General features: G+C 42.7%; 1 protein-coding gene across 1 annotated transcript in view; it reads left to right on the top strand.

Moving 5' to 3' along the window:
- The first annotated feature begins 1,442 nt into the window (after positions 1–1,442).
- Positions 1,443–27,236, top strand: part of TSN (translin) — a 48,054-nt gene continuing 22,260 nt past the window's right edge. Inside the window, exons 1-4 of the mRNA XM_078682443.1 lie at positions 1,443–1,653; positions 7,070–7,163; positions 11,743–11,839; positions 17,172–17,287. Of these exons, the coding sequence (XP_078538569.1) occupies positions 1,588–1,653; positions 7,070–7,163; positions 11,743–11,839; positions 17,172–17,287 (373 nt within the window). The 5' untranslated portion in view covers positions 1,443–1,587. The remainder of the gene's footprint in view (positions 1,654–7,069; positions 7,164–11,742; positions 11,840–17,171; positions 17,288–27,236) is intronic.

The raw sequence follows: 27,236 nt of genomic DNA on the forward strand, positions 1-27,236 counted from the left end.
TTGTATATTTAATATTATGTGTAAGGTATATGGCTGATTTTGGCTTCTAATGTTTTCTGTTAATGTTTATGTAACTGATCTTGATCGCCATTTGCTATGAATTGAAAATCTTTTAAAAAAAAACTCTAATTTCCTTCATAATTTAATAGGAAAATATAATTCCCTCTGACATCAAAGCTCAACGCTTTATTCTTAATTCTTGGAGGCGAAACTACAGCATGTGACCGATCACAACATTTTATTTCAGGCAGTATTACAAAGGACCAACAAAACAGAGTTTAGAACTTTCTTTTTATTTGTGCTATGTCATTAAAGTGCCAAATATGAATTGCTGTTTGTCACTGTAGACACCAATTGACCCAAATCAGGCATATTGCCTCTGCTTCAATCAAAGTAAATGGGGAAATACATTCTCCCAACTATATTTTAAAAACCTTATATTTGCCTGCAGTAAAAAGCTGGCAAATACACGTCTAGAAGGGGAGACTTTCCAAATGAGGTGTCTGCATGGAGATAACACCTGGATCTCTGTGACATCTAATCACAAACCTTTCAGAAAAAGAGGATGTGAGGGCTCGAGGCCCACAAAGAGAATGTCAGGGGCTCAGGGCTGGAGTCCAGGGTTCTTAAAAAAGTTACGGAAAGGTAGATAGCTCATGAGGCTTGCTTTTACAAAAAGTGTAACGGCCATCTTTGAATATACATCAATGATTGGATTTCAATGCAGTCCAGTTGTGCATAATGCAAGAGCGAGATTCAACTTTATTTGTATTGTATTTTAAAATGTCCTTCATCAATCAGAAGGAAAACATATCGCTTTATTAAATAATACATAATTGTCAAATCTAAACCAGCTGTAATCTATAAATGTAACGATCACCACGTATTCTGTTTGTAAATAATTTAGTTGTGTACATAACATTGAAAAAGCTACTGCAGAGATTTTACCAAACATGTACGATCACCGAAAAGACGGGCTCTTGAGTGTTCAAACGTGGCCGACGCGTTCTCGTACATCCGTGGTAAGCGCGTCGAAGTCGCTCATAGGAAAATGCTAAAAAAAATGAGATTGCCAAACAGGTCTTTGTTGGTGCTTTCTAAGCTAAACGACCATTCGCGCTTCCCGAATCCCTTTAAAAGCAACAAAATTGCTGGCAAAAAAAGGAACACTCGACTTTTTTGTCTCTATTTTCTACGTTTATTATTACTTATACGTGTCTATGCACACATAATACCGGCAACATTACCTCGCATAATGAACAATTATATTTTAAACACAAATTACCATGGAATATATTACTGTAAAAACATTTAATCGAATGTAATACGTTGCTTGTTTAAAAAAAAATAGTTTCGTATCGTTGCTTAACGTGTACACGTACCGGCGCCGTATCAAGATGGCGTCGTTGTTGGCAATGTATGTGTGTTTGTTACCCATGAACCTTTGCGATACGTAGAAGGCTTGTGAAACAGGTATACAGGAGTGCTGGAGAAGCTGTGGTGTCTGAACCTCGTGCAATAGAATACAACCGGGGATTTTTTACTCTAATTGCGCACTTCTTTCCATTCCGTGGTCCTGCTGTCGTCATGTCTGTCAGTGAGCTGTTCGTCGCCCTGCATGGTTCTCTCACCGTGGACCAGGATGTCCGAGAGGTGGGCACAAGCTCTCTTCGCATTACCTTTTATGCATTGGTGCCAGCTAACTGCTGCTGCTAACTGATAGTGCGACAACATTAATCTCCTATCTTGTAAGAACGGCGCCTCCAATGAAAACATTTGTGTTGAAATAAGTGCGTTTTCCGTGCTGGGTTTTATTTAACAATTAGCGAGCTTGGTTCACATCAAGTGAATGTATTCATTCAACTTCCGCGTATTTTTTTCATTTGCACAGTTTTATATAGCGCTGGTTGGCTAGACCCGGAGCAGACATGCCAACCCTCCCGATTCAGGCGTGAGACTACCGATTTCAAGGCTAGTCTCCCGCCTCCCGATTCCTACAAGCAAAAACCCGATTCCTCCGGGGTTTCAGCTGACAGGGCTTGGTATTGTGTAAAGTGCCAATTGTTCCGGCAAAGAGTGGCGATGCAGGGGCTCTTGCTGGGGGGGAAAAACCAACATAGCGTCATTAACAAGGGAATGGACTTTTAAATACCTGTGAAGTATTGGGGGTGGGGGGCGTGTGTGTTCACAGGAAGCTGTTTCAGCCCCGCTGTCACACAGGGTGGTGGGGTGGGGGTGGGGAGCATGCACTGCCAGCAACCTGCCAGGCCAGTGCACAACACTTGCATCACCCTCTCTCTGCCTGCCATTGCGCTCCATACTTCTAAAAGGTAAGAAAAAAGAACGTACATTTGTGTTTCAAATGTCCGATCCTACAGCAGCACACTTCCAAAGCCCATACATGCCAGTAACCCCATTCTCCCGATTTTTTTCTTTTTTATCTCCCTCTTTGCTCTTCTGAAATGTTGGCATGTATGCCGGAGGTATCCGAGCCCTTTACACGAGGATCAGCAGTTCCAGGAGCCCAGTATAGACATAGTGGGGAGGAGGGGGGGGGCAGAGAAGCTGATAGCATTATCCCCAGGATGGCGGGATACACAAAATGAATACAAAAAAACAATAAAGGTAACTGGCTCCACGCAGGACTGGAAGGGGGAGGAAAGCAAACACAACAGGGAGACGAGGAAAACAATGTCAGATGTCCGGTTGGGTAGGTACAACTCCTGAAGAAATGGGGGTTTGAAACCCCAAAAGCGAGAAAATGTTTTTCCTGTTACGTGGGGGTATCTGTTTGACCACTGGTCAGTTGGAAATTTAAAAGTAGGTGATCTTGGATGCTACTGCATTTGCTATTTGGAAATATTCCATATCTCCAGGACTGAATGCCAATGCTGGCTGTTTCCCTAAGACAATGAACCTCCCTACCCACCCCATTGGATGCAGCGATCTCATTCTGTTCTTGTTTTTCAGCTGTACAAAAAACGCGATACAGTCTTTACAACGCTATTTTTTACATCGCAGTGCCTTTTTAGCACGCAGGTTTTTAAGACATATAGGCCTTTACCATGCACTTAAGGTAAGGCTGGGACTTTGCGGGGTCACGCCCAAAAAAGATAACACTTTTAGTTATATATATATATATATATATATATATATATATATATATATATATATATATATATATATATATATATATAATTACCTTACTAATACTTACCTCAGTTAGACTAATACTGCTTTGTAATGGCATGTGTGCTAAAAAAGCGAGGTGAAAAAGGCGTTGTAAAGGCATGCAATGTTTTTACCTGTGATGTTCTGTCATACAACCTACAAAAACAAGAGCACATTTGTTAGTCACACACTTCATGAAACCTAGTACATTGTAAAGAACCCAATAACAGTGTTTCTCCAAATCCAGGCAATACATTAAGATGCTTTTAAAATCTGTATTTATCATGTCACTTTAGATGCGTTTCAAAGACAAATGTCAGGCTATGTCTTCTGCTGCTTATTTTTTAACACAGGAGACTGACGTTTATGAACTTCTCTCACTTTGCAGTCAGAGAAATAAACATAAAATGAATTATGTTACAATCCTGCTGTAGTAAATGAAGTAAAGAAGGAAGGATGTAAAAAAATTTCCAGCACGCAACAACATGTAAATAACTGTAAATGGACTAATTGTACACATTTAGCAGTGAAAAAGACAAAGTAAAAATATTTTTTTGTATTTCTGAAGTGTGATTACATTTTTTTTTAATACGATCAAAACCAATCAAACCATTTTACTTGGTGTTGCACAATTAAAAAATATTTTTACTGAAACCCAACTTCCACACATTATTATTGTGTGCAATTTAGTTTTATCTATAGAACTGTCTGCGCATTTTCAGTGACCATTTCAATGGAAAATGTGCTGTCCGCTAATAACAATGCACTACCCCGTGATGCTTTCCTAAAATAAGTTTACACCTGATGTCTAATAAAGCTAGTTCGGTCACGGATGCTTTTCGTACTAAAAAGTGGGTTGTGATTCTAAAAAGTTTGGGAATGACTGCCCTAGAAGTATTGTGTATTGTGTATTGTATTGTGGCATACTTGTATAGCGCAACCTGTCACCACAAAGGGCATCCTGGCGCTTTGACCCGTACTCAGTGAAAGACAGTAGCTCAGCCTATCCTGGGAAAAAGATGAGTTTTTAGAGCCTTTCTGAAAGATAAAAGATCTCCAAGGCTTCTCAAGGATATAGGCAGAGAGTTCCAGAGTTTGGATGCCGCTACTCTAAAGGAGCGGCCCCCCATCCTCACTCTCTGGAATCGCGGGACAACCAGTAGCCTGGATGACGAGGAGCGTAAAGCTCTAGCTGGACAATACCAGGCAAACATTCGCCGCAAAGGAATGGGGCCCAGATCATGAACAGCCCTAAATACAATACATGCTGCTTTGTAGCGCACTCGTAGATGAACTGGCAGCCAATGAAGTTCTCGCAGTGCTGCCGTAGAAGAGCTGTGGTAGGGGCGCGAAAGGGCGAGTTTAGCAGCAATATTTTGCACCCTTTGCAACTTGCCCAGGAGTGTTACCGGGGCCTCCAGAAGTAGTGCGTTACAATAGTCAAGTCGACTTAGGATGGTACAACGCACTACTTCTGGTCTGGCTTGCGCAGGGAGGAGAGGAAGGACCTTGCGCAGCATGCGGATCAGCATCATACATGTTGAGGAGATCTTATTCACATGTAGATCCAGCTGCAGGTTGGGCCCAAAAGTGACACCCAAATTGCGCGCTGATTGTGCCGCAAACACTGTCTCTGAGAAGGACGGAGGCCAGAAGTCCACCGGAAGATCACGAGGGACCCGATCCGCGGAACAATGTAAGACCTCCGTCTTCGTTCCGTTGAACTGTAGCGAGTTCAACCGAAGCCATTCCGCTGTCGCCTGCATGCATCGATGAAAGGTCTCCAATGAGACTGCATCCTGTCCCTCCAGAGAAAAGACCAGCTGGGTATCGTCCGCGTAATTAAATGCGGAGATACCGAAGGTTTTAATGAGCTGGACTAGGGGGCGGAGGTAGACATTAAAGAGTATGGGGCTGATGGCCGAGCCCTGAGGTACTCCTTGTCCCACTCTCCGCTCCTCAGAACTGAAGGGGGGTAACGAGACCCGTTGCTGACGGCAGTCCAAATAGGAGATTAGCCAGTCCCTGGCCTTGTCACTGACCCCGCACTCCTCCAGCCTAGAAATCAGGGTGAGATGGCTGACCGTGTCGAACGCGGCCGACATGTCGAGCAGCACCAAAAATGCTGCCCGACCGCTGTCGACTCGCGCCCGCAGATTGTCTAGCACGGTCACCAACGCGGATTCCGTCCCATGCGCTGGGCGAAAGCCAAATTGCGTCTCATCCAGCCAGCTGTTCCCTTCTAGAAAACTGGACAGAGCGCGGGTGACCAACTTTTCCATGATTTTAACCGGAAAAGGAAGCAGGGAAATTGGCCGGTAATTAGAGAGGCACGCAGGGTCGAGCGTGGGTTTTTTTAACAGCGGGGATACCACTGCCTTCTTCCAGCAGCTTGGAACAATAGCTGTCTCAAATGACTGACAGCAGATAGCGTGCAGGGGTTGGAAGAGGTCCTCTTGAAACACCTTCCATAGTCTTGGAGGGAGAGGATCCAAAGGCGAACCAGAAGAAATCGTCAGGGCTAAGTCGCCGAACTCCTTCAGGGATGGAAGGGGGAAGCTACTCAGCTGGGGTCGACTGGCCTCGCTCGCCGGAGCTCCCAACCTGAGAGCCAACTCCAAGGAGGGAGAAAAGGGACTCCTCTGCTGGGGTCGACTGGCTACGGTCTCCGGAGCTCCCAAGCAGAGGGCCTGATCCAAAGTGGGGACAGAGGGGCCACTCAGCTGGGGTCGACTGGCCTCACTCGCCGGAGCTCCCAGGCTAAGAGTCTGCTCCACAGGAGGAGGAAGAAGGCTACCCTGCTGAGGTCGACTGGCTACAGTTGCCGGAGCTCTCAAGCAGGGAGCCGGAACGGGGGCTGCGAGGGGAGAACAGTTCAGCTGGGGTCGACTGGCCGCAGTCGCCGGAGCTCCCAAGCTGAGGGCCTGATCCAAAAGAAAGAGAGGGGGGCTACTCAGCAGGAGTCAACTCTTGTGTGATATGTGATTAAACAATTGCATTAAAATCAACAAGATTCAGCATGTTTAGTGGTGTTAGTGCATGCAGAAGTCATTTTGCCCATTTAAATGTACCCTCTTTTTCCCCATTTAATTGCCTCCTCCCAACATCCAAATGTTTATTTTTTAGCAGTTCTTCAGTTTTGTGCTACTGTTCTGAAAGTGCGAGCTGTAGCACAGCTGTACGTTATGTGCTGCCTGGTAGCCTGTGTTGTCATAATTTTGTTTTTATAATGTATTGTACCACTTGTTAGATAATTTAAAATGTTAATAAATTTTACTTACCTTTCTAACACAACACCAAAATTAGCATTGGGTTTTATTATTAGCAACTGTAAAAACTGCTTGGAAGGTCATTCCGTTGGCCCTCCTGGATGCCCAACATTTGTCCCTGATCTGTGCCAGATTTTGACGATATTCAAGTGAAATAAATATACCTACAGGGAATCTAAATATGAATCATGAATCATTTATTTACCTGTTGGTTATCTTGATGATTAAGCATGGATCCAGTCATTGTGAACCCAGGCTGTTTATGAAATAAAAACCGAAATGTAATGAGTAAGTGAACCCTTTAAAACAAATTGAAAACATATTGCCCAATACACATTCAAGCATTCTGAAAGGTTTACATCGCATAAGAACGGAGATGTGTAAGTACTTATTACTATTGAAATGTAAACAAGTTTACATAGTGGTATCCAGCAGCATCTGTACCACCATCTACGTATCGTGTAACATACACCTACAGTTTTGTCACCCTCAGTGTGAATTAGCAATTTGCTTTTGCCAAAATTTTTCATTCTTCTCTCTGCAATGTAACATTTGTAATATATGTCCATTTCTGCCAGCGTCTACCTTATTGCTCTCATCCAATGTAACTGTTTACTTTTTTGTTGCAGGAAATAAGGAAAGTTGTCCAGAGTTTGGAGCAAACTGCCAGAGAGATTTTGACCCTATTGCAGGGGGTTCATCAGGATGCTGGATTTAAAGACAGTAAGTTTGTCACCTGAATGAGGACCTTTTATTCGAATACCAAAATTACTTAATTCAGTTCTATTCTGCGTGAGGGACTACTGGTGTATTCTTACAGTCAGACATTCTAATACCCAACATCTTGATAACAAAATTAGGACGTATGTGGGGAGGGGCTTATTGGTGTATAAATCTGCAGTTGTCGATCGGGTGGGAGGTGGGATATTGGGGGCACATCCCTTCCATTATTATGTGTCTATGTTGTCATCCCATGAAAAACGAGATCAAAATAGTAAAAAAAAAAAAATTAAGATCTATTCTGTAACCTTTGTAAATATCCTGGGCATTATTCTTTTGGTCCAGGCATTATGTATTTTTCTTGGAATAACGGCTAACCTGGTTTCTGCTTGCTGGGTTATTTTCACATCAAACTCTCTCTTAGCCACACGTGTACTGTCATTTGGACTTAAATTAAAACTCGTAAAGCAGATTGAGGAAAAGGTTTAGTGATGTTATAGAAGCTTTTTATATGTAGAGGGCTCGATTCTCAACGTCCTGACTTAGAAATTCGGGATCTATTCCTAACCATGGAGCACTCCAACTAGATTCACAAGTATCCCGAGGTATAGTGTGGACATCTAAGACAGTCCTATATTTGTAAGCACACGTTTGAAAAATATTTACTCCACTAGCCGGAAAGTCTGTATTATGGATCCCACTACTGTCTGGCTGCTTCTCCATGGGTAGAAACTCCATCTGCAACATCCTCATGAAATGTAATGTTTTTGCCTACCCAACTTTTTATTTATTTATTTAAGAAGGACCTGTTTCCATTTTGCCTGGTAATTTCTAGCCCAAACATTTCTTATTTTCTGCACCAAGCCTACGCTACAGACCGCAGAAAATCTGCCATACTTTTAGATTTCCTACCATACAAATGTATTTTATGATTCTATAACTACACATATGCTGAATCTTTGAATTTAGATATAGAAATTATTAACACGTAGCCTGTGCGTACAAAAATGTTTGACTTAGACCTGCAGTGTTTTGAAAGTCATGGTTGTGCTTTACAGATCACGCTTAGCAAAGAGGTGGCATTTGTCCACCAATGGCATTTTATCTCAACTGGTTAGTCCATAACTATAGATTCATCTTAATGTTAGAGTACGGCCACAGGCATCCAATTGCTAACAATATTGTCTTCTGTTTCATTGATGGTTTAGTTGTAGGGTACAAGATTCAATTTAAGAATGGGATGCACCTTTTGTTTTTTACTTCTATACTTTTGCTGTTCAATCTTATCCACTTTCTCCTTTGAATGCATGCAGAATGGTAAGTGCCAGCCCGCTGTGACACCAAATCTAAAACACAACATAATAGCAGGGACATAGATGCACCCCCAACCACTCGCACAGCTCAGTTGCGCCATTTTGGCCTTTATCCTTTCTTTTTACTCATCAATGTACTCTTTATATACTTTCTTCTTTTCCTCTTCTTTCAACATTCATTTAGGTAATCATCCACACGTGGAATTATACCATAATATTGCATTTTGCTCTGTTAATTAACACAAATTAATATGCAATTTACTAAAATAACTATGCAATGTTTACTCAAAAGTGTCCTAAAAAACATTTCAAACAATGCAGCTAATCGCCCTCATTATCTAAACAAACCAATTAATTTTGAACTTCATCTTCCCCCGATCCTTTCCCCTCCCTCCCTCTAATTCTACCAAACGATAAGCTTTTCCCTACTTGGTACCGTAATTAATTCCTCACAGTGCTGTTGGCCCCTTCAAAACATTTACTTCCCTACTCCTCCCTCTTCTCCAGTAACATTCACTCTACCCCGTGTGTGCTTAAATATTGCTTACATCTCCACTTTCTCGCCACCATCTAAACTATCGTATAGATGGTGCTATCCCAAACCTCACGCATTCACAAGCTGATGAAATCCCTACCTTTTCATCCTCCCGTCTGCTATATTAAACACACGTGGTGTTTAATATAGCAGACGGGAGGATGAAAAGGTAGGGATTTCATCAGCTTGTGAATGCGTGAGGTTTGGGATAGCACCATCTATACGATAGTTTAGATGGTGGCGAGAAAGTGGAGATGTAAGCAATATTTAAGCACACACGGGGTAGAGTGAATGTTACTGGAGAAGAGGGAGGAGTAGGGAGGTAAATGTTTTGAAGGGGCCAACAGCATTGTGAGGAATTAATTACGGTACCAAGTAGGGAAAAGCTTATCATTTGGTAGAATTAGAGGGAGGGAGAGAGGAGAAAGGATCAGGGGAAGATGAAGTTCAAAATTCGTTGGTGGTTTGTTTAGATAATGGAGGGCGATTAGCTGCATTGTTTGAAATGTGTTTTTTGATGAGACATTTGAGTAAACATTTCATACTAATTGTTATTTTAATAAATTGCATATTAATTTGTGTTGATTAACAGATAAAAATGCAATATTATGGTATAATTGTAATTGATTCACATTTTATTGTTTTTTATAGTGACCCCCGAAGAAGGGTGCTTGCAGCCCGAAATGCATTGGGTTTTTTAGAATAAACGCTGACTTGACGAACCTTGCTTCAGTCATATTTATGTAGAGCGATCCGGATGGGCACATCATGAATATTAGAAACTTGGACAATGGCATATAATTCCACGTGTGGATGATTACCTAAATGAATGTTGAAAGAAGAGGAAAAGAAGAAAGTATATAAAGAGTACATTGATGAGTAAAAAGAAAGGATAAAGGCCAAAATGGCGCAACTGAGCTGTGCGGTTAAATGTAGGGTACCCACCATCTCAAACAAAACCTCTTACCCTAATTGGACATTGATCCAAATCTGCTACCTGTGTTTGTGAATGTAAACGCCATATAGAATGGATTTTCTATCTTTATCACATTTTCCCTGCTGTCCCCACCCCCTCCCAAGATAGGACATGTGTAGGGAGGTAGAAGGTTCTCCCACCAGGAGCTTCTGCTTGAGTCTGGAGATCATTTCAGTGCTGGCCATGTGCTATTTATATGAGTATTTTCTATAAAACTACATTGTTAGACAAATGTGGGCCTGATCATGGAGATATATTATAAGTGGAGCAAGTGAACTTATTAGATAGCCATGGAACTTCCTGGACCAGAGGGAGGGTAGGGAATGAGAAGATTTGTATGCCATCAGCATAGAGTCGGTATGAGAAGCTACAATTGGAGATGATGTTACTAAGTGCCTTATTACGAGTTTGGCAGTGGCGGTCCGAGCGCGGAGAGCTCGGCAGTCCGACCATTGTATTGTGGATCGGCTAAGGGAAGATCACAGCAGTACTGACAAGACAGCCAGCAGACCGCCAGGTTCGCGATCAGGGAAAAGCAGCCACCATGGGGCGGTATGGGGTATCTGCACTGACGTACCTATTATGAGTTGACTGATCCACGAACGTACCGCGGGGGTCCGACCGCCTGCTTCAAGGTGGTGGTGATGAAGGAATTGGGCTGTGTACTCACCCCTTTCTTCTTCTTCTTCCAAGCAGGTTCCAACATGGATCCCTGTCTACAAGTCTCCCCTCCCCTAGAGCAGGATCTTCACCCCAAAGATTAGGGCCCTGGGTGTGACAACATACAGGTGTGTCTTTTTCGTGCCATATACACATTGCCAGGACTGCCCACATATGGGCTGAACCCCGTTAATGGGTATATGGTATTTTTCCACATATATCATGCATGTTGTGCACCCCACACATATGCAGAGTGCACACACAGCATCAATATATTTAGGAAAAAGTACTCCTCACCGCCGGCCCCGTGAACAACTCTTAATGCAGCGTTTTTTGGGCAAGCAGCGTTGTGGGCTGCTAATGCGGTCAGACCGCCAAACTCATGATAAGGCTTTCAGTGTGGTGCTCTTCCATGAAAACTTTGTGAAATTATGCTTTCAAAGCGCAATGTGGTTTGCCGATAGATTAACGTTTTATAGGCAAGCTTTCACCTGCCTAAAACATATCACAATAAACCATCAAGAGACTGATTTGAGCAGAAAATGTCTCTTGATGAGACCTTTTCTGTGTAAACCAGTCTCAAGCCGTTATATCAAGACATTCTATTTTTTATGCAAGTTGCACTTGCTTTTAAATAAAGTTATGCAAACTTGCGTAATGCAAAATTCCAAGAAGCTTTGAAAAGCAAATTATAATTACAATAACTTCCATCCTAAATCAAGTTATCATTGTCTCCTATCATGAAGCAAGTGTCACGGAGTGTACTTTACAGGGCCTGAATACCACAAGTGACAACATTTTATAGTTTGACTTCTCTTGTGCAAAGAAGGCATTTATAAATGTTATAGCTGTTGCAGCGTAAAGTAGCTATCATACTCTCCATTCCATCGATTGCTTATAAGTTGTAACATTAGAGCATGACATTTATATTCTATTGTGCTTATCTTAAACCCAATAAACACGGGTTAACTCCACCAAATGTGTTTACATTATATTTGTAGTTTGACATGAATGGTTGGAATCCTCTTTCTGTATAATGATATGAACAAATCGGGTCTGTGTGTTCATGCTTGTATGTATCACCTTTCTATTACCAAGTACCCACAAAGTGTTTGAAAGCCCGAGAACATTTCAGCACAGTGAAGATACAACTGGCCACTCTCAAGACGAAGTTCCCTGCTGACCAGTATTATAGGTAAGTAAAAACGGAAAAAGCGCCATTTATATTTCAGCTGTTTGTCTTGTGATGAAGAATACTGAAGTCCGTTTAAAACAAAAAGAAACTGTTGGATTTAAAATTTGAGCTTTCCAAGTACAGTCACCCGTTGCAAGTATGTCCACTGAATGCTACAAGGGTTGCACTGTGGGATGAAACTTCTTAGTTTGATTATCCATACAGTCTTCTCAATTTTATTTGGTGTAATTCTAATTTTATATCTCTGAACAGCATAACTTGATGGTGAGGGATCCTTGATCTCTCAGTTCTCCTTCTGGGTCGGCGACATTACCAAAATGTTTTGAACTTTGGGCCTTATTGCACGGTGCTCCAAAATTATGAATAGAGCGTTTGAGAGCAAATTTGAGGGCTACCGCTTCATCAGTCCATACTGGTCTGTCTTCTAAAAGTACTCTGCTTGGTTCATCTCTTTTCCCCACCACCCAAAGAAGAGTGGAACTGGGTTGTCTGTGCACTGGAGTTTTTTTCCTGTGTGTTTGTGACTACTGGATTTTGTTTTTACTTTGTGCAATGAATTCTTGTAATTTTCTATATTTTTGCATAGGATCCCTTCTTTGGATAAAGGAACGAAAGAGGTTAATAGTTTGAAAGGCAGAGATGAGCACTGCTGACTCTCAAGGCATACTTTTTTAAAAGAGAATTTCTTGTCTGCCTTAGTTCTCTAAACGTCTGTCTGAGTCACATTCTGGGCCGGACTGGCCATAGCGGGCACCGGGCAATCCCCCCCTGCGCCGCACGGGTGGGGGCCGGTTCTGGGTCCCTAGGGGCCGTTTTTGATACAGGCCCGTTTTTGCAAAATCGGCCCTGTAACAAAATGGGACGAAAACCGGCCCCGGGAAAGAGCGCGGCGGCACCTCCAACCCCCCCTAGTGGGGAGGGGGGGGGGGGGGCACTTTGCCGGGGCCGGTTTTGCTTCCCAGTCCGGCCCTGGTCACAGTCTAGGAAAATGTTCCCTGGCATACCCACCAAATGCAAAGCCAAAGGCCTATTCTTCAACATACTAATTTTGCTGCATCAGAGACTGAAACCATGTTTAGGGAATACATAACATGCATAATATAACCTAGTAGTGAAAAATCAGAGGTTCCTATCTCAAATCTTATTTTTCAAAAACCTGTGGCCAACACTTGCCAAAAATGTGAATACTGCATTCAATGTAACTTATTTTTGTATTTAAAAAATGGAACGGGAAGGTGACCTTACTTGTGTGTTCCTTCCCAAATGTACTTAAAACTTACCTTATCTTTAATCTACATCTTCCCTAAACACAATCCTAATGCTGACTCAAACCTTAACATGTAACCTTTCCCCTTAATAATTCCTATCCATCAGAGTACCCTATTCCTTACCCCACTTGCCATCAACCTAAGTTACACCCATACCCTAACTGTTACCCTTGGTGCTTCCGTCACCCATAACCAAGCTTTACACAAAGAATTAAACTAAACCAAACACTCTCCCTCACCTGTCCGCACCTTCACAGTTTTTGTCTTCCAATATTTTTTTCAGGTTTATTTTTTTCACCCTTTGCTTTAGTACACTGATAATTTTGTCACACTGTAATGACCTGACACCTGCTTAGAAAAGTTATACTTGGCATAGAGGGAATGCTGGTATTAAAGCCTCTGGCAATAGTTAGAAAGTAGTAGACACAAATGGAGATATGTGGGTTTTAAAAGACAAGAATTTGTGATATAGGCATCAGTGGGACCAAGCCTCTCTTATGCTCCTGTTTTTAAGCCAAGTACAGCTAAAACTGGACTTGCCACCTGTGTTTATGGAATGATCCGGAATAGTGATCTCTGGTGATTCACTCTAAATGATGAGTCTAAAGTTTATACTTAGGTCTGTAGCTGGAAGGGAATTATATTCAACCCTTTGCAATTGTGATTCCTTTACATAAATTAAAAATAATCGAAGGAACACATAGGGATTTTTTTTTTGCCAGGTAGATTTTCACCCCTGCATTGAACAGTAACTCCCTTTATATATCACAACCACCTAATCTATAGACTGCCTAACTCCTCGCCCCAGCATCTATTAGAACATTACAATATAGTTGCTCACCTGTCGCTTAAGCATCCCCACTTCATGATCCTCGGAGATTTCAACTCACATGTAGATGATATTCATTGTACTAAAGCGCCCCCGCTTCTAGAAACATTGGAGGGCTTTAATCTGACCCAGCTGGTTAGCGGCCCCACCCATCGGGCCAGTCATATGCTTGATTTACATTTTTCTAACAACCCCAATTTGGTCACAGCTTCTTCCGTTCCACTTACGTGTCGGACCATTTCTTAATCCCAATTAGCATGGAAATACCCCCTTGTTGGGCTAATTCTTCCAAGACCCGGGATAACAGTAGGAATGGGTTCAAAATTACTTGCAATTCTATGACGCCTGCACTTTCCTCAACCCTCCCCCACCCCCTTGAGTTGGCTGGTGACCCTGAGCTATATGTGTCTAACTTCAATAACTGGCTCTCCTCGGCCCTTAATACTGTTGCCCCTCTTAAACCTATTAATTCCTCAAAAACCATCAGCCCCCTGGTTTACCCCAGTACTGCGTGCCGAGAAAAGCCGATTTAAGAAACATGAGCGCAGTTGGAGATCACTTTATGATGCCACTGCTTAGTCTATAAAGCTGGCATAAAGAATTTTCATAAACTTAAGCGCTCTGCGATGTTATGTTATGTTATATTGCATTTGTAGCACGCACTGTTACTCTAGAGTATCCTGGTGCGAGGGAGAGCAGTGGTGGAAGCTAGAATCAAATTAGCGGATCATGCTGAACAAATGTGTTTTAAGCTGCTTCTTAAAGAGCTGAAACTCCTAGATGAATTGGAGATCAGAAGGAAGCGCATTCCATGCCTCAGCAGCCTTGACAGAGATAGACTGGCCCATCAACCGCACTCTGCGGAAGCAAGGAACGACCATCCGGCATTGCCCCGCTGAGCGCAGATGAGAGAGTACTTCATCAATAAAGTTCATATCACTGCTAATTCATCAAAAACTCTCTTTAAAAGAGTTAAAAATGTCACCGAGCCGTCTGCCATTTCGAGTACAGTTCCTCCCGCCTAGGATTTCTGTAATGGTTTATCGGATTTCTTCCACGATAAAATTTTGGATATATATTCAACCTTTGCCCCATCATCACTCGCCCCTACCCCTGGCACTGGAGCGGCTAACAGCGATGCGCTGACTATCTTTCACCCTATCTCCACCGATAGCTCTCATGGAAAGAATTCTCACCTGCAAATCATTGACCCATTTCGCTTCTACCAGCGCCAGCCAAAGTTTTGGGAAAATTAGTTCAGCAACAACTGTCAAGTTATCTCAAATCTCGCCATCTTTTCCACGACTCCCAGTCCGTGTTTAGATCCGGATATAGTACTGAGACTGCCCTCCTTGAAGTCTCTGAGACTGTTTGCGAATGCGTGGATTCAGGCAAAGCAGCTATGCTTCTCAACCTGTCCGTGGCATTCCGACACGGTCTCTCACTCGATCCCGTTAGAGAGACTTTACAGCCTCGGGATCCAGGGCACCCCCTTAACCTGGATTTGATCCTACCTTTGCGGCCGCACTCAACAAGTCTCTCTTCAGCCTTTTGTCTCAGAGGAGACACTTTTGAGCTGTGGGGTCCCCCTGGGTTCTGCTCTGAGCCCTCTGTTCTTCAATGTCTACCTCTCCCCTTTAGCAGCACTGGTAGACTCTTGCGGGGTTAGGATGATTTCCTATGCAGATGATACACAACTGGTGTTCTCATTTAAAGATCATTCTGAAGCAGCTTTTGCAAATTTCAGACGCTGCTTGTGTAATATCTCCACCTGGATGTCACTGAACACCTTTAAGCTCAGCTCAGACAAAACCGAGGTTCTGTTTTTTTAATAAAAAAAAAAACCCTCCTCCATTGCTCTGGTGGCCATCTGAGCTCAACCCCCCCTAGCCCCCAAACCTGTGGACTCGGCTAAGAACCTCAGGTGCCAGTTTCATAATGAGCTATCTTGCAAATCTCAAATTAAAACAGGTTTCCTCAGCCTGTTTTGGTAAACTTCACTTGCTCTGCTAAATCCTTCACTTTCTACCTCTAGATTCCCGGCGGACCATTATTCATGCCTTGATCACCTCACATCTGGACTATGCAAATAGGCAGGATTGTCCTAAACAAGGTTACATTCTACAGCTATGGTTTGATCTTCACAATAGTGGGAAATGTTACTGTACTAGGAGTAAATGTGCTAAAGGGAGGTTCCCAACTTGAGGAGCAGGCATATGTGAAAGGGGTAGTAGTAATGGTTAAATGTTTATTCTTTAGATTTCTAATGGTCAAGGTGATAGTTGACTAAATAGAATTTACATTTGTGCATTATTAGTTACAGTCCCACCTTAGACATCAAAGGCTCAACAAGCTATTTTGTCCAAATTTAAACTCTACCCAGGTCCTGATTCTAAAGAGTTGTCTTTTGACAACCCTTGCAACTTTGTGTTGGTAAATACCTTTAGGGTACGAGTGCCCACTGGGTTGGGGTCGTCCATTTCTTAGATACAGTTGACTGTCGGTAATGCGATCATGCACTAAGGCAATTAAGGGGCTGAAGAAATGGTACACGTGTGTGGTGAAAGCAGTGTTTACTTCTTCACAGGAATGAACATGCAGCTCAATAATTTAACTTTGGATAATATTGGAATAAGGGTATTATAAAAGATTTAAGGGAGGACAAGTCTTCATTATGATTTGTATTAATGTCTGTATTGAGAACTGGTGAAGGTATAATTATACCTATTAACAAAAAGGAACTTTGTTGTGGTTAGTGATATTGTGCTTGCTTTTAACCAGATGCAAGCACTACCAACAGTAATGTAAGGCAAGCCACTTAGTGCCAACAAAAATTGTGTTTGATTATAAAGCAAACATTTAAAGTAACCACCTGTGATTTCCAAAGAGTTTGGGATCTCGCTGATTCTCATGAGTAGATCATCAAAGGTATAGGTATGAAAGTTACTTAATAGAGGTGTTTGGATTTTTCACTTATGTTTTGCAAGAAAACCTTTGAAGGGGAAAGATTGCCATGCTTCTGTGTACGTGCTCACCCATTTATTTAGCAGCATCTTTGTCAGTGCCTGGATTGCTCATAACAAGTACAGCAATGGTTTAAATAAAATGCGGTTAAAATTACTGTAATTTGAAGAATATTTTCATTTATCCTTTCAGTTAAGATAAAGTGAAATCCAAAGCTATAACCTTCCATCTGTTTTTAATGATTTATCTACAATGCCTGTGTTGAATGCAGGTTTCATGAGCACTGGAGGTTCGTCTTGCAGCGTCTGGTTTTCCTGGCATCATTTCTCGTCTACCTAGAGACGGAAGAACTTGTAACACGAGAAGCTGTAGCAGACATTCTTGGCAGTAAGTTTTGAGAGATGCCTTTCTTTACAAGCGCTATGTAGCGTCCTGTTACAAAGATAATTGTGTTACCTTTTTGAAGTGGTGGCGGAAGAGTCTGCTTCTTTTGGAGAAAATCATCCGTAAGTAAATCATGCCAAAATAATGAAAAACTGGTTCTTGTGCCCCATTCTCATTCACGTTTGACATTTGCATGCCAGCGATCTCCTATATTTTCAGTCCTACTGGGATGTGCTTGATTTAAACTCTTTTTTCTTGGATAATTGTGCTTAGTTTTTGACTAAATTGTTATAGCATATTTTTTTTGGTGGTTCAGTTTTTGATAAGTCATTGAAACTTTAAATTTGTTTTCATAGGCATACAAAATAGTTTCCTTTGCTAATTTAGGTTAGGGAAAGATAAAACTCCCATCTTTTGTGGCACGATTAGTCAGTCTTAACTTGGTTGTAGTTTTATTTTTTTATTTTCAATTTAAATGAAAAAAAATGCAACTTTTTTCGAAATAGGTTGTCACGGCTATGTAGCGGTTGGCAGGCCTGGGGGGAACATAGCAAAGCTGTATTTAAAACCTTTGTTATTTCAACATTATTTTGCCAATTCTCACATTTCTTCTTTTGACCTTCCACGTCAGCACTCCATGAGCAACACCAGTGGAGGTGAAGTAACAGCAGTTACCTGCCCCATCGAAATGATGAGATCTGCTGCAAAACCACAAATCTCTTTATATCAACCTTGAGGTTCTGCCCATTAAAAACTGCTTAAATCTCTGCGTGAAAGAACTGGGGAAAATGTAGAATTTCCAAGGGAGTCCGACCCGGAATTACTCACAAATGTTTTTTTTGCTAAAGGTCTGTCAAGGTGGAGCTTGTTACGAGCCAGATTTTCTCCACCGCTGGAGTTGTCAGTACCCACAGTATTGGAAATTCTGTGTTTGGGGCAAATCCAACTTATTCATCAGGCCACTCATAATAAAGGCCTCAGTGTGCTCTGGGGCAGTACGGCTTATAAAATGTTTCCTCAATTCTAAGGGTCTTGCTGTCTGAATATTTCAAGGTGGTCTCCTACGTCATGGTCTGGTGAGCGGATTACATAGTGCCACTCGGTGATTTCCGTGCTGCGCACTGAGCCACTGCCCATCTCTGGAGTTCTCTAGTCCACTTTATTTGAACATTTGATAGTTCCAGTCCACTTCATTTGAGCCTTTGATTGTCCATCTTCTGCCCTCTGGATTAAAACCAGTGGTCCCCATGGACCCTGCTGTGGGGTGCCTTGAGTGCACCGGTTTTAAGCATGGCAACTATTGAGGAGTTGCTAGTGACTACTGTAATGTATGCCCATATATTGTGATAGAAAATAAGCTGGAATCCATAAGGATCTCTAGTTGCTTTGCGTTCTTTTCTATTCTCTATCACTGTTACTTTCCTCATAAAAAGGGAAAGATTATTTCATTCTGATGTCGTTCACTTATGGCAGTTAGTAGGCTATTTCGTTTTTTTTTCTGTCTTGGCAAGGTCGTGTAGTTGAGTGTGGGTTCTAGGTGGGTGATGGACTAATTAACTCAAATAATAACTCACTGCTACATTTACTATATCTTTGAATATTCTGAGGTTTGCATCTTGCCTATAAAGAAATCACAGCAGTCTAGTTATGCTTGTTCTGTGTTCGTTCTTGGCATAGTTGTAAGGCATGTAGGTTATTAATTACTTAGTCAGACACTTTGTGGGAAAGGTTTCCTAACTGCATTCTTGTGGTTCATAGGTGAGTTAGTCACCTGGCGAAATTGCACATGGAAACCTGGATTTTATTACCTGCTTTGGTTATTGACCATGTTCATGCTTCTATGTAAGTGTTTGTTGTATGCATCAATTGTAAATGTGTTATGCAAGTATGTAAAAAATTGGTGTACAGTGTGCTGTGTACCAAATACATTTCCTCTTCCTTGATCCCTCCCAAATCCTATTCTTTTAAATCTTATTTATCCTTAACTGAATCCCACTTACACCACTGTGTCTGCATACAGAACTACGTGACTAAGGTGCTCCAGCCATGTAAAAATGTTTTCTTTAAAGCATTTCACTGCTGTTTGGAGTTGGGTCTAACCAATGTCAAAGAACATTGATCCACACCAGTGAAGAGCCCTGAGCTGGAGAGTCAGGGAGATGTTTTTTTCCACTATTACTTTCTATAAATAGAAGCCTACGATAATGGGTCGTAGGTTTTGTATTATAGCTTGTTCACATTTTAGTATTGGAACATTGCTTTATTTATTTTATGCTTTGTGTTTCATTACAGGATTAATTTGTGCTGGTGGTGGCCAATGTGGTACTCGTTTTAGTTCACTTCTGCGGGTTTTGCTAGCATTTACGAGGGCTTGTCCACATGGGCTCCCTTTTAAGTCCCTAGGCATATTTCCAGTGTGCCCATTTTACCGTGCTCCATTACCAAAGAATTACAAATGCAATGACCATCAACATTTCACATATTTAGGTTTATAATTGGAATTTAAAGTATGTTTGCTACTGGATCCCAATGCCAGCCAATATCCCTGCCATATGCACAGTAAAGGTCCAGGTGAACAGTTCGTTAACACTACTGCTGGGCCCATTAGAGCTATACTCTTCGCTTCAACATCAGTAAGAATGAGCAGTACAACTACTTCCATCAAGTTGAGAGGTGCAGTATGTACTAATTGACAAAAATCACAACACAACCACAAGGGAGTTAAGTCTCTCCCTAATCTCCAGCATCCTCTGAAACTTTTGCCTGCTTACCCAGTACAGTTTTTGCAGCATGGTGATCATAGTGATGAGGTTGCCTCAGCCAGAGTCACCAGGTCTCCAACATTCTTGAACTGGGGGCTTTGCTGACCACACCCCCAGCTGCATTGACCAGCTTTGTGGCCTACCTGAACTCCTGTAGGGGCTCCTGGGAAATGAGGAGGTGGTCATGATCATCCAACATCATATGGACTCAGCAGTTACATACCGCCAGCCAATGTTCTTTCATATAGCTGGACTGATTCAGGCCAGTGCCAGAATGGAGGTGTCCTGCCTCCAGTATCTGCTTGTGGACTGCTCTCAGATCCCACCTGCCAAGCGATGGCAGCACCGACAGGTGCAAAACAACAATTGCTGGACAGAATGCAGAACAATGTCATACATTCACCCCAGTACAGAGATCTGGGCCTAAATCCATATTTTTTTTTGCTCACCATGTCCTTTCAGTTTGGACCCAGTCGTATGGAAATCAGTCTTGCCCCTGCACCCAATGGGAACAGTTCAGCCCAAACTGCCAGGTCAGGTCCTCCCTGGACTGGAAACAAGCATCCTGGGACCGGTTTCGGGCTTTCAGCCCTCATCAGCCAGGATAGCTTGACTCCAGTGGCATAGAGAGCATGGGACTCACGTCTGGGCATACCCGTCCCACTCGGGGTGACAAATGCAAAACAACAATTGATGGACAGAATGCAGAACAATGTCATACATTCACCCCAGTACAGAGATCCGGGCCTAAATCCATCGTTTTTTTGCTCACCATGCCATTCCAGTTTGGAACCAGCCATATGCAAATCAGTCTTGACCCTGCACCCAATGGGAACTTTCCAGTCCGAACTGCCACCGACAGGGACACAGCTGGCACTAGTGGAAAAGCATTTCTTTTAGAAAAAAGGGGCCCCCGCATACAAATAACTTGCCAAAAGGAGGGAAAAACGTCTATACATTTGAAAACCTACTTGGGCAGGGAATAGTTCATATAGATCTGCGGGCATACACATTCTCTAACCACCAGGCAACATTACAAATAGTTTAAAGATAAACTCATTAGCAAAAATAGTTTTTTCCATTTCAGCATATATACTTTACTTTTATTTATATTATAAATAATTATTGTATACAGTATTATGGAAAAAAGATATTAAGGGGAAAAGATCATGGGAAATTATTGAACATCTATTTACAAAGTGTCCTTAACATTCATTTGTACATAAAGCAGTGTGAAGGTAACAATTGATGAAATCATGTTGTATAACTAAAACATAGCTAGCATCATTTTCAATCAGCAATTATTATGTTATACACAGCTGAAGACAAAAACCATGTTGAAGCATACTGTAGTAAAGCACAGACATAAATGATATTATGGATCACTTGAGGATATGATAACTGACAATATAATAACCACGTGCGTTTCGGCAGAGTGCCTTCATCAGGGAGCCATCACACAGGTATCTAAACAAGCATTGGCATAGCCAATGGGTCTCACCATTGGGACCTAATAATTGTTTAGTTATCCAGCACAATATCCTTGGTGCAACAACATCATGTTGCATGGTTAAACACTTATAAGGTCCCAAAAGTGAGACCTCTTGGCTATGCCAATGCTTGTTTTTTTGCAGCCACACATTTTTTTTTTAATAAAATCTCGCCAAAGCAGTGTTTTGCGGAAAGGCAATATGCAAATGTGGGCATCTTTTTTTTAGCTTCCCCGGGCCGATTTTGAATGCCAATCCAACCCTGTTCACTTGACCAATATTTTACTGGTTTGGCTGGTATTTTCATGCCAAGGCAAATCGGGACAGCCATTGAAATCGGGTATATTTCACTTTCAAATAAAAGAGAAAGCAACAAATATAAGAAAAAAAATGTCAAAAGAATGTTATTACTGTCTAGAAGTGACTATTGAATATTAAATGGGGTATGAAGGAAAAAGAGGTAGACTTGGGTGTTAAAAGCAAATTCAGGCAGTTTCATACAAACTGTCATTCCAGTTTCTCAAATTAAAATGGCAATCCTAAGGCCAACCAAGGAGTTGGGTCACCACTTGACCAATATTTCACCTACCTGGCCAGTATTTTCAGGCAAACACAGTTAAAACACTAGAAACATGACCAAAATCTGAATTTGTGAATCATTACATGTAAATTTAAAGCATACAATTAAAAGATAAAGGTGCACCAAATGTGTCCCTTAATGATTCCTAAATTACCTTCTAGCACACAGCACACAGAGACTTCAGAGGTCACGCTCTGACCCTTCCATAAGCTCCTAGCTCGTACAAACAAATGGCCATTATTTTTCTGTGAGAAAGTTGACAACACTACCCAGGGGTGACTGCTTGGTTCCAACCCCAGCAAGGGCGGCTTATCTCGAGGAGAGAAGATGGCACCAGGGGACGCTCCGAGGCTTGCACGCGCGTGAAATAAAATACATGTTTTATGTGACAATCAGCAAATGTATGTTTTTGCATGAAAGGTCTGTTTACCAGACGCTGCCTTTTGGAGTGCGTTTAGCGCGACTCAAAGGACCATGCTTGAATGGAAGGAAACAACAGAATAGAGAGTAAAAGAGGGTCTAGATACATGTATGAATATTTGAGCACTGATGTAAGATCGCAGTATTTACAATTCGAAGGAACCTGTGAAAGCGAAAGAGCGTAAAAAGGATACAGGAACGACGCACAGATAGAAGATGACATGGATGAGAAGACAAGGTTGAGAATCCAAAATAAAATTAAATTTAAAAAAAGGTAAAGGTAGAGACCTGGATGAGTGGTGGTGGAGATAGTGAGAACTAAAGTGTGAAAAATGTTAGATTAAAAAGAGACAAAGGGCGAGAAAGCAACCTGAAAGAAATACAAAAGAGATTGAGGAGTATAAAAAGTAACAAACGGAAAAGAAAGAAAAGGAGAACAAAGAAGGCAAGACATTCAATGCAAAAGAAAAAAAGGAACAAGCATTGGCAGCGTGCGTGTGCGCGCACAGTCTGCTCTTTTTCAAAGCACACACTCGTGCTTGTGGAACGCCGCTGCGCACTCCCGCAAGCTGTATGCCGCCACAAGCACGAGTGTGCATGGAAAAAGAGCTGTATGGCGGCGAAAGGTCTCCTAAGGAGCGCAGATCTTATATAGTCCTAAAATTGAATTCCACAATCGCTGTGTTATCTTAAAAAGAGAGAAGAGGAACAAGCATTTGCAATGCAATAGGTCTCGCAGTTACTTGAGTTTGAGCTATTGTTATTGTAAATGACAAAGCCGTTTGTTTTTAAAATGAAAACAAAAATAAAAGGCATTGTTATTTGCAATGGTAATAGCTCAAACTCTCGTGAATGCGAGACCTATTGCATTGCAAATGCTTGTTTTTACATATTTCTATAGCGCGAACTCAACCCGAAGGTATCGGAGCGCTTTACACGAGCACCGTATTTACATGACACATTCAGGTGCGGGGAGATTGAGTGATTTGCCCAGAATCACAGGATGTGGACGCGACCCCGAGGCTCGAACCCTGGTCTCCAGCACCAAGGTCGGGCGTTTATGCCGATGGACCACGTCCTCTCAAGTGTGAGCTAGTGCATATGCTGTGCTTGTACGTGAGTGAGAAGTGAGTGGGTGACAGCGCACGAGCCTTTGTATGAGCACATGTGAATGCGTGATGCTGTTTTCATTAGTATGATCTGTGCCTGTGTGAATGTTGGGGTGCATGTGACCGGTGACGTAGAAATACCCCCCACCACGCAGTTGGGGCGGGCTACCGGCATTATACACGGGCGGCGGCGGGCCCTTGGCTGAGCTGGGAGCCCCCCCATGCATCTTGTAGGCATGACCCATCAAGTTTACTTAACACTGCTTGTTAAGCCAGCTGTTTAAAAATATTTTAGTCCGGACACAAAATGCAAACCAGATGTATTGATTTTGCCAGTGCTTTTTTAAAGTTAGGTTTAATTTTTGTTGGATTGCTATTCGTTCGCCCTTAGCCAACTCTCCCCCAGATGCGACAGAAGTTCCCTTGTAAGTTTTCTAACTGGGCGGCTGAATACGTGTTTCATTGACAGAAGCTCGGGGGGGGGGTCGCGGGGGCTCATTTCCGCACTAACGTGATAGGCCTGGGGAATATAGAGCCTAGAACAAACCTTCCAAGGGGGGGGGGGGGCGGGAGGAGCACGGGAGATAGTGAATGCCGAAAACAGCTACTCTTTGCAGGGCTCCTCATTAACAGCTGTTATGTTCACTCATCTGTGGAACGCACTTTATCAACTTCAAAAGGATGAACGGCTAAGCCGGCCAAGCCAGCTTTGAATGTGTATTATCTGGTGCTTTCACCCACCACATTTCTTTACTAGCAGAGCCCGTATGGATCGGTGCTTTCAAAAGGGCTTTTTGCAGAGGCCAGAGCAGAATTAAAGTGTTGGAGGCGAGAGCGCTTCGCATCCATGCTCCCATCTATAGCAGCGGAGGGGTCGGACGGTGGCCGGTGGTCTCAGCCTGCAGCAAGTGGCAGAATCCGTCCGAGCAATCCCTCCGGGCACCCTATTATTCACCATATATGAGGGCAGGAGAGAGAGGTCAGGCTTCCAAACCCCATGCAGAGGAGTGAAATGATAAAATATACTCACTTCATAGAGAGCGTGCTCCCACAACACAGCGTCTCAACCAACATACATGTAGCCTTATGGCGTGCACATGTCTAAGTATGAGCACGTGTAAATGTAAGCAATGTATGGCGCTCAGTCTCACAGCAAAGCACAGCAAACCGAAGCAAGTCTAGAACATTTTGTAATGAACAATTTCCCACCAAAGATTCATTGACTAAAACGCCCTCCTCGGATGGGCGTCTCAGAGCTACAACAAGCTCTTGGCATCACAAGATTAAAAGGAAAGCTAACACTTTCGGTAGGGCTAAATCTAAGCGGGGAGCGCAATTGAGTGGGGGCCAGCCATGTCTTCAGGGACTTCGAAGGGAGTAGTTTTCGGAACAATGCTCTTGCCGTGGAAACAGTACGCAGGTTTCCTAACACCAACTGCAATAATTAAAGCAGTTGGGAGAGCTGCGCAAAACAAAACAAAGGCGCCCTGCAAGAAGCACCATAAAGCAGATACTGCGTCAGAAAAAAAACGCAAGCTACAGGAAGGGCATGGATGGGGACTGAAAGTTGTTGCTTTCTGTACCGAAAAATGTTTTATTGCAGTGATGCACAGTAAATACACACAACATCCAAAAGTGAAAGGCAACTTCAAATGACCCAGTGTTCTGCCTGCATTCTAACAACATTTCAGCATCTGGCTACTGCGTGTAACGATCCAAGTGAGTCGGTGGAGGGGGGTGGGGGAGCAGGGGACTGGGCTTTGCAGTCGCGGTGAACTGTGCAAGATATGGGGGTGATGCCAGCAAGAGACCGGAAGCCCATATTGATGAAACATCACGAATGTGGGGGCAGGAAAGGGAAGCGGGTGAACCGAGATTAGCGAAAGAGAAGTGAGAGCAGCCGGGATTACCAGCATCACGAGTCCAGACCGGAGGGAAGGGAAACAGTATGGGTGAGAGAGAAGGAAGAACCGAACCGGGACTGGTGAGGATTGCTGTAAGAAAAGAGGGGAACCCACAGATCATAGACCAAAGCAGGATCTCTTAAAAAAAGAAACATGGCCGAAAGAAATAAAAAATCGTCCGTGAAGCCGGGGCGGGGGATTGGAACCCTTTGATGTAGCTCACGGCCTGTCGGCCGTGAAAAAAAGCAATTAGGGGGAGGAGAAGTGAGGCCAGCGCGCACTACGCACGCTGGGGAAGCCTGTGGGAGGGGGGCTGATTGCTTTGATGTGGGGAAATGCGCGTGCTTGTCTTCACGTGAACTGTTGGAAATCCGGCCGTTGGTTTGAGAACCTATTTTGGCCACTAAAATTCTCCCCTATCCATTCCTGCGGAATGGGATAGGCTTGACCTAAAAATCACCAGTGTTACCAGAATGAAAAGAAATACGCGAGGAGTGATATTTAAAACCAATACAAAAATTGAAAAAAGTATAGGTGCAGAGCCTTAAGTGTAACTGATATTGATATGAGCCCAGATGTATGTCAAGCATGCTGTTACCACACAAGTGGAAGCACAAACAAATCTCATTCAAAAAGTTGTTTAATGTTGATCCAATAGTGACTAGGTAAAGATGATCCAGCCTCATGCATGCTATTGCTACATGGGAAAGAAGCAATAAAGTTACCTAGAATAGCGTGGCTATTGCCACGACACGGTGGCAAAGATTACAAGGATGGGCCCAGAAACTTCAGAAAGTCCTTTGGTGATCAAACTCTGCAGAGTTACAATGTTTGGCACTGTAAGAATGACACAGATGGTAAGTGTCCTAAAAATAATTTACACAAGAAAAATTATTTTAAGAAAATGATAGATTTCATGAAGCATGAGCAACTGCAATACAGTTGTATGGAACACTTATATTACCTATAATACTATAATCGGCAGAATGACATCCACACAGTCAGGTGGTCCAGACAACAGGTGGTCTAATATGGAAGATGGCATCAAGCAGCGTTGGATGATATAAATCATCAGGTATGGTATGTGGGAAGGAGTCCCGAACCATGCACTGTATTAGGTGGAGGTGGCGACGGAGCGTAAAGAAGATGTAGGAACTATGGACTGCAGAAGGGGGCATTTCAATAGAGACAAAAATTCTGAAATTGGCAGACTGGCGGATGATGAATGCAGGTAGTGTGAACTGGAAAAGAGGTAGTGCTGTGCCTAACGGCCAGGTCAGGGAATAAAGTTTAGAAAGGAACTGGGAGTAGTCATTGATTAGACAGGGCACACAGGAAAGGAAAGAGTTTAGGAGAGAGAAGAGTATCACTGGTGAGGGAAGCACCCAGAAAAAGTAAATGTTCAGGTGGAGGGGAGAGAATCATGGTAAAAACAGTGGTAGTCCAGACACTCTTGGAAGAGTGGAGGTGAAGGTGAGAGAGAAAGACCTTTGAGAATCAGTCATACAAGAAAAGGAAGGGTAGAGGGACATGACAGTGGCAGAAGAAGAGCTAGATCCAGAGTGGACTAGAGGAGTGAAATAGAGCAAAGGTGATAGTGGCATTTCTTGAAGAAAAAGGGAAGCCCAACAGTGTTAAAAGGATCCGAAGTAAGTGACTTAATGAGTATAGGGGAGCAGAAGAAGAG

This window comes from Lissotriton helveticus, chromosome 3_1 (assembly GCF_964261635.1).
Source record: "Lissotriton helveticus chromosome 3_1, aLisHel1.1, whole genome shotgun sequence".
Lineage (NCBI taxonomy): Eukaryota > Metazoa > Chordata > Amphibia > Caudata > Salamandridae > Lissotriton > Lissotriton helveticus.